General features: G+C 33.3%; 1 protein-coding gene across 3 annotated transcripts in view; it reads right to left on the bottom strand.

Moving 5' to 3' along the window:
• Positions 1-487: 487 nt before the first annotated feature.
• The window catches only part of LOC129968516 (retinol dehydrogenase 12-like), a 49166-nt gene continuing 37289 nt past the window's right edge, over positions 488-12364 (bottom strand). For all 3 annotated transcript variants that reach the window (XM_056082486.1, XM_056082485.1, XM_056082487.1), the window contains exons 3-7: positions 10963-11202; positions 7720-7809; positions 6196-6381; positions 4634-4743; positions 488-1209 (exon numbers count right to left, since the gene is read on the bottom strand). In XM_056082486.1, the coding sequence (XP_055938461.1) occupies positions 1021-1209; positions 4634-4743; positions 6196-6381; positions 7720-7809; positions 10963-11202 (815 nt within the window). In that variant the 3' untranslated portion in view covers positions 488-1020. The remainder of the gene's footprint in view (positions 1210-4633; positions 4744-6195; positions 6382-7719; positions 7810-10962; positions 11203-12364) is intronic.

Here is a 12364-nt window from a genome sequence, read left to right as displayed (position 1 = left end):
CATGCAATTTAAAATGAATCAAGAAACTCAGCGATCTCTCTCTCTATTTTTTTGTTATTGTAATATTATGAGTGATGATTATGCAAGCGTAAATGTAACGTTAGATTTTGTTATTTTTTATATGTAGCAGTGTGGGGAGAAATAAAGCGTCATTGTATCAGTCTTTTTTTTTTATTGGCAAATTTGTAAACCTTATATTAAAACACTTTAGCATTAAAGTGTAAACACAGTTCTCAGAAAACTGTTTTGTAATTTCCATTAGTTTTTTTTTTCTTTTATAAACAAGGTCTGTGTTTCTGCAGTATAAAGCAAAATATTTAGAATACGAAATTTTTTTAATTAATGATGATATAATTTTTTTTATCGCTAGATTAAAATGGAAATCTTTCAACTAAGAATATAAAAAAATCACAATATTTTAATGACTGAAATCTTACCAAAAAAGACTCAGTTTACAACTCAAAAAAATTCAGTCTGAGATGTCATCTACAAAGAATAAGACTTTTATTTATAACAAATTGATTATTTACAGAAGCTTTTTTTAAAGAAAAACATAAGAAATGGAAAAATATATTAGTAAATTGTACATTCCTTATATCTTAACTAGTATCGACTCAACGAAATAAAAATCAGTATAATTAAATGATATTGGCTCTAAATTTTCTCAAATTTTAGCTTTTATTTCAATAAATTCCTTCAGTTATTAATATAAATGAAACGTAAGAGCAAAATATTGAATTCGGTTAATTCAAGAAATCATTTTAGTGGAAGAAATTTTAACTATAGCAATTTTAAGTACATTATTAAACATAACAATAGAGCACTGGTCACTAATTTAATACTATTTTCACAAATTCTTTCATGCAAAATGAAGTTTACATTTATCAAAATAAGACGGATCGTTGAAGTGTATAATTTAAAGAGTTCGTTGATTTGTCATCAGAGTTGTTCTGTGAAGTAGAATTCACAGATCAAATATATTGCCTAGAATCCTTAGTTTCTTTTTGAATTTCGGCGGCTTCACGTTTGAGGGAATGACACGCCCACAATCTTCTCGCTCAATTCGAACAAACTTTTTGCAAGCTTCATGTCATTGGCTTTGCCTTTCACTGCTTTCTCTTTGCAATCCATAAAGTATTTCCCTGTTGTCTTCTCTAAATCTGGATCGACGGCTAAGCGGACAGTTGTCTGAGCACCTTCCTCCATTGTCTGTTGAAATAATGAATATCTGTTAGGATGGAGCTTGTGTTTTCAACCTGTGATACACAGGAAATGGTAAAACACACAAAAACAAGAAGGAATGAAATTGAAAAAACAAACTTTGTTTCTTAAATCCTCAGTCATAAAGTAAATGAAATGATTAATACTTGTTGAAAAAGCATTCTCATCTATACGAATGTAGGAAGCGGTAAACATAACACGAAATCATGCACATCTCTTCATTTGAATCCAATTTTACAATGTGCCGGGAAACAACTAGGAGAATCGCGTGCCTCATCATGAATGCATCATAAATTGTTTAGTCGTTCCATTAGTTACACAATTAAAAGTGGAACAGAATGTAAAATTAAATATATATCCAACAAATTTTATTTAGTTAATTCCAGCGAAGTCCTTACAATAATATGAACTTGGTATACTGGGGATGGTTTGGAGCGTATGTGGCAGTAGAGGATACTTCAAATTCTGCTTCGCATCTCTTTATCCTGCCTTCCTCACACACACCCTGGGACAGGATCTTAGATTCGGCGATTCGAGGCGTACTTGGCTTTGTATCGATCGAAAGCTGGAGTTAGGATTGGAAGAGATCATATCGGAATAAATGCATAAAATCAAAACAATTTTTAGAGCACTAATTTGTCAATAGGCTGATGAATTTTGCGTTGTGAACATTTGGATTCTCTCCGTGGTAAATCAATATTTTAATATTTTCAGAATTTTTTTTATACAATCGTTGTTTATTTTCCGTCCTCAAATTCGCCGTTTAGATCAAATTAGAATAGAAATTTAGCTAAATGAATCAATTTGGTTCTAAAAACATTTGGACAGTGCATTGTCACAGAGAACAAACAAGTGTGCGGAATTTCGGAACAGGAAGGATCCACACAAACAGCCCACCAAGAAATGAGAGACAACAAAAGTTCACTTTTGCAAATATGGAACAGATTCAGTTAAATAAAAATATCTGCATGTATGGAAGTGAGAAATTTGCATGTATGGTCACTCAAGAAGAATTATTGCAGTAAAAGTTGATGCAATCTTTAAAAGTTGGGAAAAAACTTGAAAAGTTTTAAAGAATTAAAATTGCTTGATATTATAAACGTAATACTATTCAAAAAATATTGCAAGGGGAAAAAAAGGGAAAGAATCTAAATTTACAAAATGATCGCCATTTTGCATTACGATTCGACAGTATGTGTCATTTGTAAATATTCCCAATAAATGTGCAAAAATTATTTTACTGTAATAACAGAAAGAAATTTAATTTTTTTAAAAAAAATGCCACACAAAGAATCGGGAATGGCAGAACTGGAATTTGTGAGGAACTGAATGATAAATGACAAGGCAAAGAGCGATTAATCGATTATTTGTATTAAAGACAAAAGCAAATGTTTTTAAATTTTGATTGTTCAGACTTTTAGCAATTACAATAGTTCCAATTAAGTTTGGGAGAATATGTAGTAAACAGCCCTTTTAACGACTTGGTGATCCATTAAAACCAGATTTCTTAAAAATAAATAAATAGTTTTATGCTACAAAAATCAATCAAAAATTTTATGCTACAACCAATGAAAGGAAACGTATTGTCTTCGGGGAGAAATAACTGGACCTTCTTCATATACTTTGGTAGAAAGATAATATATCGATTCACTCCAAAAGATGTCTAGGATCTCTCACGATATACTTTGTTGTTGTACAGACTACTTATGTATAATATGATATACAATTAAAATATAAGATATTATACAGACTATATTTATACTGATTGAATATCGCTTCATCTGAAATTCGTGATAAATAATGAATAATAAAGTGACGTTCCTGCTTTGAAGCGGAAGAAAGGAACACTTCGAAAGTATGAAGGGAGTTCCATTCCAAGTGATCGATATTTAAATGTAAAATGTATCTCATTTTTCCATTATTATTTATATATTCAAAGACTTTTTCCATTATATTAAGTGATTTGCATAGATTATATTTCAGCTTTTTTAACTGTGAAATCAATGGGATGCTTTTTTATCTAATGCATCAGAATTTTTATACCAAAAATTGTTTGAATTTCTTTTCAAACTTTTTTTAACTGATTAAAGTTTTAATGCATCAAACTTTCCAAGCAAGTTTAGAAAAATTTCATACAAATCTTTTAAATGGATTTTATAATTAAAAATTTTTTTTTTGTGATATGCCTTTATGATGGATATCGACAATAACCATATTAAATGTTTTTGAACACCTATTTCTACTAATACTAAAAACATGTACTGTCTGTCTGTCCATTGGCGAATGACAAGGCAGAACGTTTTTATCAAATTGGAAACATATTATGTAGGTTGAAAATGTGCATTTCGAAGCAATTTTTTTTATAATTTTCATTCGAACTAATAATTAATTAAAAAGGAAGCTGAATTTAATTTTTTTCATAACTCCGAGAGTTTTGGTATTATTTTGGTGGCACTTCCAATACTATTAACTCATAAAAACAGTGTTTATGCAGTCTTAAAATACCAGAAATTACTTTTCATAAAACTGATGATATTCTAGATGGTATGATTTTACTGCTGAGCCATTTATTCTAATTTTAGAAATTAAATTTTTTTCTTTAAATATAATTTGGAACTTCAGTTTTCATTGTTGTATATTAAATTTAACTTATTTTACTCTTTAAATCATTTCCTCTCTAATCCACTCTTTAAATCATTTACTTTTTTTCCGTTAAAAAAGATCTATATATCTCAGATAACTTTTAATTCTATTGATTCTAGGTGATTAGAATCATGTATGATTTTTTCAATGAATAAAAAAATCAGAGATATGAGATGTCTCTTTTAGATCATTTACAGCTTACTAATGATATTTAAGGTGAATGAAATTTTATCATTCTACTTCATGCTTTTAAACAGTAAAATAAAAGGCTTTAAATCATTCATTTCATTAGCACCCATTTCACATCAAAAGATTCACTATAGGATAACGTTTATTTATCAAAAGATGAATTAGAAAGTATCACAATGCAGATTTTGTTTATGCACCAAAATTTAACTCAAATAATAATATGATTTTTATGCACTATTTCTTTTTTTCCTGCATTTTCCAATCTATTTCTTGATTGTCATAACGTTGAATGTTTCAGCGTACAAAAATTAAATGATTTCAGTAAATGAATTATAGCCTAGTTGATTATTGAAGGTTATTAGCTCGCAACATGTAAGCCATGCTAGTAAAAAAAATGTTTATTTACTATTATATTTACTGGGGGGGGGGAGTTGTCCTCCCCCCAGCGCAAAGTCTCGAGAATGAGGTGAAAGGAGGAGGCTGAGGGGGGTGAGAATTCGCTTCTGAACTCCATTTTATGTCGATACGTCTTTGTATTTACCAAACTTGAATTTTACAAAATAAAAAAATAAATGTTTACCTTTCCCACGGTTGCGAATATAAACAGAGTCATGAGAGCAAATAAACCTTCGGAATTATTCATAATGTCCGTCTTAACGCAGCCGGGATGCAAGGCGTTGACGGTGACACCTGGACAGATTGGAAGAGAAATGGTTTCACATGAATCACATGACAAGATATCAAGAAAGCAGAGATACAAAAATGTATAAAAGAAGAATTGCTATACACGTTTGCTCAGTGCAGCAAATGATAAAAATAAATATTCACTTTCTAATTATGAGAATCACAAAATATTTCATAAAATAACTCTAACTCATTGCTACTTCTTTCAATGAAGCTTAAAAATTTGCTTCATGCGATTATATATAATTGAAAAGATGAAATGTACAAAGAGAAAAAAAATTTCAACTGATCAGATAATGGATCGCTGAGGTGATAACAATAATTATTTTTATGCAGTACTCAAATGGCATTGTATTATCTCAAATATGATTGTTTCATTTTAAAATCAAATCAGTTTAATCCAACGAATAATCAATATATAAATCAAAACACAAGCTAATACAAAAAATTCTCATGAAATTTGCATCACGTGTAAGAAAAAAAATGAAAGAATCATTAATAAATGAAGTAAGCAAACACATTTCAACAAATCAAAATAGATAATAATAGTATGCTAAAATAGAAATGGATTAAAAAAAAGCAAAACACAATTATCATTGCATTAAGTACAATGAAATGAAAATTAAATAAGTTGAATCAATTTAATTCGTGGAAAAGCATTTCGCTTTGATTTCTTTTGAGGTGCAGTGGAAGTTGAAACAGTCATTTGCTTTCATGTGTGCAAATAGGCGAATTGTTTCTGCGATAAGAATTAAGAAATAAGATAGAAAACTAAAATGAAAATGATGTGTAATTACTTATTAAATGTTGGAAGAAAAAATTCTTCCAAAATTAAAAGCTTTTATGTTCTTATTCTTAAAATTTGTTCTAGTTTGTGCTATTGTGAATTTAGAAATATACTGAAATTTCGTCCAAAGCTCAAAGTAAGAACCTCCATTTAGAGTAGATAAAACTGGTCAGAGAACCTTAGTTAAAATGCATTACTTTCGAAAAAAAAAAAAAAAAGTTCGACATACGTTATCACACGAAGAATTATACTTGGGCATTCATGCTCCCCCTCCCCCATCTGCAAAAAAATAAGTTAAATAAAATTCATTAAATTATTTCTTTCGATTGTCATTTCGAGGCCGCGATGGCTTGGTGTCTCGGCTTCGGAACCGGAGGTTCGAGACCCGATTCCACAGAAGAACCATCGTGTAAGCGAGTCTGGTGTATGTAGAATCCGTCGGAGCCAAGTGTCCTCTCACTGGTATAGTGTGGAAGTTTGGAGAAGGCGGTGCCATCTTAGATGTCGTCCTCGTCATCTGACAGCGGTTCAAACGAAGTCCATCCCAAAATAGCCCTAGTGTTGCTTTAAAGCGGGACGTGAATATAACTAAACTAAACTTGGGGAAAAAAAAAGAGTAATCAAACGGAAATCACTGAGACATTTCCAAAGAGATAAAAGGATGAGCCTACCTGTTCCTAGCAACCTTTGTGCAAGTTCTTTGGTAAATAAAATGTTGCACAGCTTGCTGTTAGCGTACACTTTAATATCGGCGGAGTTTTTCTCATTTGTTAAGTCTTCGAGGTCCAAATTGGCCATCTGATAAGCTTCGGAAGAAACGTTGATGATGCGACTGGGAGCCGACTTCTTCAGGAGATCTAAGAGAAGGAATTAAGAGATTTAACTTCTGCTCACATACAAAAGAACATCTCAAAGGTGAAGGTTTCTCGGTAATTTTTTTTTACTTATTATTATTTTTTTCTTTTATTGTTGATTAGAGAGTTATATTGAAGTTGACAGATTTCCCAATATATTTTTTCATCGAAATTCATTTCAAACAAAACAGAAATTATTTTGTGAAAAATTGCCTGTTTACGAGAAAATAAGGTTTTAAAGGCTAAGATGAAAGCGTCCTCCTCTGCTCTTCCACATTAAAATGGCAATTCATCAGATGATCAAGAAAATTATAAAGTCTTCAAATAGGTGATCGTACGGTGTACACAAATGAAGCTCAAATATGAACTAATAAAATTGGAACAGTAAACTATATTCCAGTTGAAAAATCTTACCATTAATCTTGAGGCATTTGCCTTAGATGATAACAGTGGTTTCGTAAAACTTTTGCAGATTTTCCGAACTATTTTAAACACTGAGTGAAATAGATGCCCAAACAAACTTTCTTCAATTCACTCAAATATTTCTAAATTCCAGAATGAAAAGTCCGGATTGTGCTGAAAGGTTGAGCCATTTCACTTTCATTTATTAAATGTGGAAGAGCATACGCATGGAGGAAAACAACAGGATGTCTTCTCAGGTCAATATGATTTCATTGTCTGTCGCGATGAAGCCATTGCTTCCATGTTACCTGTTTCCATGCTCTGAAGTCATATTGCTACTCCATTGGACCATTGCATCCACTGACTTCTCTGTTGCTCATGTCAGCGACTGCAAGAATCAGGCAATTTCTCTGTGGCCTGTATTCACAGATTATTAATTGATATTTCCACACTTCGTTAATATAGAATGATACGGCATGCATTTGTCAATATTTCATCTTTGAACTATAAATAACATTGTTCCGAATTAGAGGATGGCCGTTATGAAGTAACATGTGAAAGTCATTGCCACATCAGAGATTCCTGCTTCCTGGGCAGTGCACGTGATTTAAATAAAAATCCTTTAAACATTTCAAATGAAATAAGATTATATCAACACAAGATCATAGAATCTCATTTGAACGGTTTTATAGCTTATTTTGATAATTTTCATCTGCATTTCAAATAATTGCCATTTGTTTTTATATTTTATAAAGTCAACGCTTCTATCAATCAGATACATAATGCTTGGATTCTTTCTTTTTTTTATATATATATCACTCTTTTCACTTGGTTAAAACTAAATCATCAAAATTCGAATGACATTATTTTGTAAAGAAACTTTCTTTTAAATGGGAAAAAAAAAAAAAAAAAAAAAAAAAAACAGAATGTTTTCCTCACCTAGTAACAACAGCGTGAGAAGAAAGTGGCCGAAATGATTTGACTGCATCGTCATTTCACATCCATCTTCTGTGAGTTTTCGCTTGTGCCCTGTAGCATCAAAAAGTTTATTCCATTAAATCAGTTATAAAGTAGGGGTAAAAAAATGGCCATAATTGCAAAGCATCTCTGTAAGAACAACAAATTATCATAACAATTCACATGAAAATTATGGAGCAGGAAACGTAAACCAATAAGTAATAAACTTCACGTCCTGAATAAAGAAGTTACAATGTTTAGATGTAGTGCTCTAACTTTCCCCTCAACAAGTGAGCATTGCTTCACAGAAGTTCCAATTTATTCTCTTAAAAGCAGATTAGTAATGCGTTCAATTTTTTTGTCCCTTCGAAAATTTTCGAATGAGACACGATCCTAGTGATTATCGTCATTTCAGCCGACCGGGATTGAAATGCAGGTAGCGATATCATGAACCGGTCACTCAGGAGCACTCCGAGAGCCAGAAGCGAAAGCAAACGTAGAAACCGTGCAGACGTAGCGCGGTGTGGAGCGGAAAGTCGGATATCCAAACTCCATGCTGTTTCAAACGGATACTGGCTAATCGATGTATGCGGGCGAAGAGGAAAAGGCCCGGGTTGCGAGGTGGCTTTGCAGTTTTTAAGTCTGCAGTTGTAGTCTATCATTTTTTTTTTTTTTTCAATGAAAGGATCGGATGGAAGTAGGCATGGTTTAACCACCGATGTCCTTATTAAAAAAATTTTTTTTAAAAGAACTCACGTAATTTTCATAAGGGACCTATATATTTTTTAAAGCAAGTTTGTAAAAAGCCCCATTTTTCCACCCTCTAGTTGGTCCCATTGAATCCATGCTATGCTGCAATTTACATAATATCCTCACAAGTCAATTTCTGGAATTTTATGCAATGTATGCATTTGTAAGGTTGAGTTTATTATAAGTACAAAGAATTTAACTGCTTCAATTGGTTTTAGATCCAGTGATTTTTTTGTCACTTTTCGCAACAAGAACCGTCTAATCAAGAATGATGTTCTCAGTCTTGAAGACGGTTATAACTCCATAAATCGATGCTGTATAAGAATATAAAAGAATTACTTTTTCTCAATGCCAACCATATATTCAAATATATATGGATTTCATTCAGTTTTTCTTCACACGTGGGCCTCTTGCTGATGCTTTAAAAATCAAGATATGAAAATCAGTGTGCGCATCAAGGATCTCCTCGGGTCTGACAATTTTTTTTGTCGGATAACAATTAGGTTCACTTAATGTAGCAACACTTTTTAATTTTTTTCCACATAAAAGTTCAAAAAAAAAATGTTATAATCGTAAAAAAAAAAAAAAAGTGGGTTTTCATGAATTCTCACGTTTCACACCTTTATGAGTGAAATTTTTGAATTTCTCTCTATGTGTATGAAAGCGATAGAAAACATGGGGGGGGGGAAGGAATGCAGTGTGTGAGCCATTAAACAAGCAATGACTTATAAATTGACTGTTCAGTGTTCTTCTGTATTTAATTAGATAATACCTTCAGCGTTGGAATTTCACTAAAATGCGAGTCTACCAGAATATTTGGGATGAAGCGAACCACAGCGCCTGTGAATATTGGTAAATTTAGACAAGACGAACATTCTAAAGTCGATTTTTTTTTTCGACTATAGAGACTATGGAGGATTTCCTATTTTACTTCGGAGTAGAAATCGAGCATATTTTGTGGATTTCTGCTCTTTTATCGGCTGCCCAAAATTTGAGGCAGATTTACAATTTTGGTGTTCTGTTCAGCTAATAAATTTTATCTGTCTATATTTAAAAAAGACCACAAGCATTCAACTCGTTGACTGTCTGTAGAAATGCTGTTTTAATACAGATGATCTACAAACAGGAGATATTTCTGATAATAAAACCATCATAAGCAAAACTTAACCCATCTAGCTCATAGTGTTTCTGATTGTCGCATTCACAAATATACGAACGGGCAAATAAATACAGTCCTTTTAACGGATTTCACCCAAAATTTAATTAATATTTACAATTTCGTATAAAGGCAAAGCACCAACTTTTATTCATTATTAAGATATCATGTTCACCGACAGACTTAAATATGAAAATAGTTTTTTCTGACTCAGCAAGATGTCAGACTCAGAGACAAGTCAGCATCAGGATTGTGTGTATAATAATCCCCTCGAGTACGAAAACGTAATACAATGCTCGGTGAAGTGGCTCAAACCATTTTTAACTGTTATTTTACATTTATTATGTGTGTGTTTCATTCATTGCCTGTACATGCTAATGCGTGGGGTTATTCATCTCACACAAGGTTAGTCTTCTCTCCCGAACTGAATATTCATGTTCCTCGATTCAGATGAGACACATGTTACTCGATCGCATTCAGGTGTCCGATAAAACGCTTTTGCTCCCCCAAGTAGCTGATGCATCGAGTCTCGTGATTGACGGATCACATTTCGGCAGGACAGTGAGTTATTTCCGAATTTCTGACTAAAAATGAATTGCATGCTTCTCGAGATCGAATTTGATGGATGGAAAGACACCTGTACTTATTCCCTGTGCCCGCCTGCCACTTGATTGAGTTAAAACTAGTGTTGCATGGTGCTGAATGCGTTGCTGATGAATGCTTTTTGCGCATGTTCATTGGCGTACGTGTTTGCATATTTCAGATGGGCCGTACGAACGATGCTGAATGAGATAAAAAAAAATGAGATAAAAGTTGAATGCCATTGGAATAAACGAAGATCTCATTAAAACTCTGATCTCCGTATTAAGGTTAAATTTCCCTCTGATTTTGCGATACTGCAGAGTCTCGGTTTATTAGTCTTACTTTAGTCATATATTATAGTTTATCTATAGTTATCCTATAACAGCCAATATTAGAGTTATATTTAAATACTTCTGCGGTAGTCATCTGAGCACTACAAAAGATTTTGAAAAATTTTAAATTCAAAAATATATTTATGATATCCATTTCCTACAGCAAACAGAACCAGAGATTCCTGCATTTCCACACACTTGCAACTTTACACATCAATAAAACAATTACAAATACAGAAATAGGAACAAGAAAAAAAAATGAAAAACTCGCAGCATTTCTCTGATGCTAAAATGAAAAGATACAAGAAATAAATAAATAACTTTCCAAAAGCTCTATTGAAAAAAAATTTACAGGCATCATGACGCACTAAAAAATGCGATCAGCGACATGAACTGCGAACCCACCTGCAATCCCCGCATTGTTGACAAGAATGTGGAGCTTCTGTTCCGTTTCTATCACATTTCGTGCGCATTCCCTCACCGATTTGAAGGAGCACAAGTCCAGCTGCTTGACCACCACGTTATCGTTGCCGGTAGCCGAGCGGATCTCTCGGGCCACTCGCTCAGCCTTGCCCAGGTTGCGGCAGCCGAGAAGGACGCGGGCTCTCCTCCGGGCGAAGTCATAGGCAGCGGCCTTGCCTATTCCTGCAAAGGAAAATGTCACGAGTCGTCTTGCATTTATGAGATAATTTGTTTTATCAAAACCTCCCTAAATGAATAGTTATGACTCAGATCCCAGTATTTCTGCATCAAATGAAACTACATTGAAATAACTTTCACTGTGTATATGCTTGTCAAACAGGTATTCGAATGAGACAAATGTAGCCGGAAAGATATTTCCTGGCATAAGTCTATTTTTATTTCCTGCTGTTGCCGTTAAGCTACCCTGAATGACAAATGTATTACCCTGTTAAGACAAAAAGTCTGTCAACAGGTTCTAGATGGAGGCATTCTACATGGCTGCACTGAAGAAACTTGTCATTTGCTTGATAATGTAAAAAAAAAAAAAAAAAAAATGGCAAAACAAACTTGTGGAATTGTGGAACGAATCGTTACCAAAGAAAACTTTGCTTTTTCTTGAACAAGTTTCGTCATATTTTACAAACGTGGAAGTCAGAGTTACCTGCACTAGATCTTCCATTGCATCACAGTCATACAAGACTGCAAGCTACACATCTGACAGATCGGAAGATTGGCCATTTGGGCCGTCCCTATAGCACCTAGCGAGAATCGTCTGTTTGCTTAAACAACTGAAATTTTATATGAGTAGGAATGCACCGAAGAAAAGTTTTTTATATTCGGTGGCATGGGAAGCTGGTTGCAGCCAGTATCGGGATTCACTTCTGGAAAGCATGGCAAAATAAAGTGTTATTTTTGTATTAATGTATCTTTTTGTTAAAGAAAATAACACATCCAATAATTTGCATGACCTTTTACAATGCAGCACATAGCGAGTGAAGATGTAATGTAATGATTTAGTATTATTGTTTAGCGCCTGAAGAGTAGGGGATCTCATTTGCAGTGTGCTACTGCTCAATCCAACTAGCAACCGTTCCTGGTGACACAACATCCCGCCCCAAATATCATACGTCCGAAATCAGGATGACAAAAAGGATGCCACATTCGAGAAAAAGAACGAAAGACTTTTCTTTAGATTTATGTGGTTGAGAACATTCATTTGATCATGCTTATAGTATTACTTAAAGGCAAGGGGATCCCAATCTTCCGCGATGAGTAGTTGGAGGATTTCTGATTTAGAAGCAGAAAATAAGATCGCGCGTCTTGCAGGCGAAAACGTTTTTTGAAG

The sequence above is a fragment of the Argiope bruennichi genome, chromosome 5 (genome assembly GCF_947563725.1).
Source record: "Argiope bruennichi chromosome 5, qqArgBrue1.1, whole genome shotgun sequence".
Lineage (NCBI taxonomy): Eukaryota > Metazoa > Arthropoda > Arachnida > Araneae > Araneidae > Argiope > Argiope bruennichi.
This window is presented reverse-complemented; position numbering and strand designations above follow the sequence as displayed.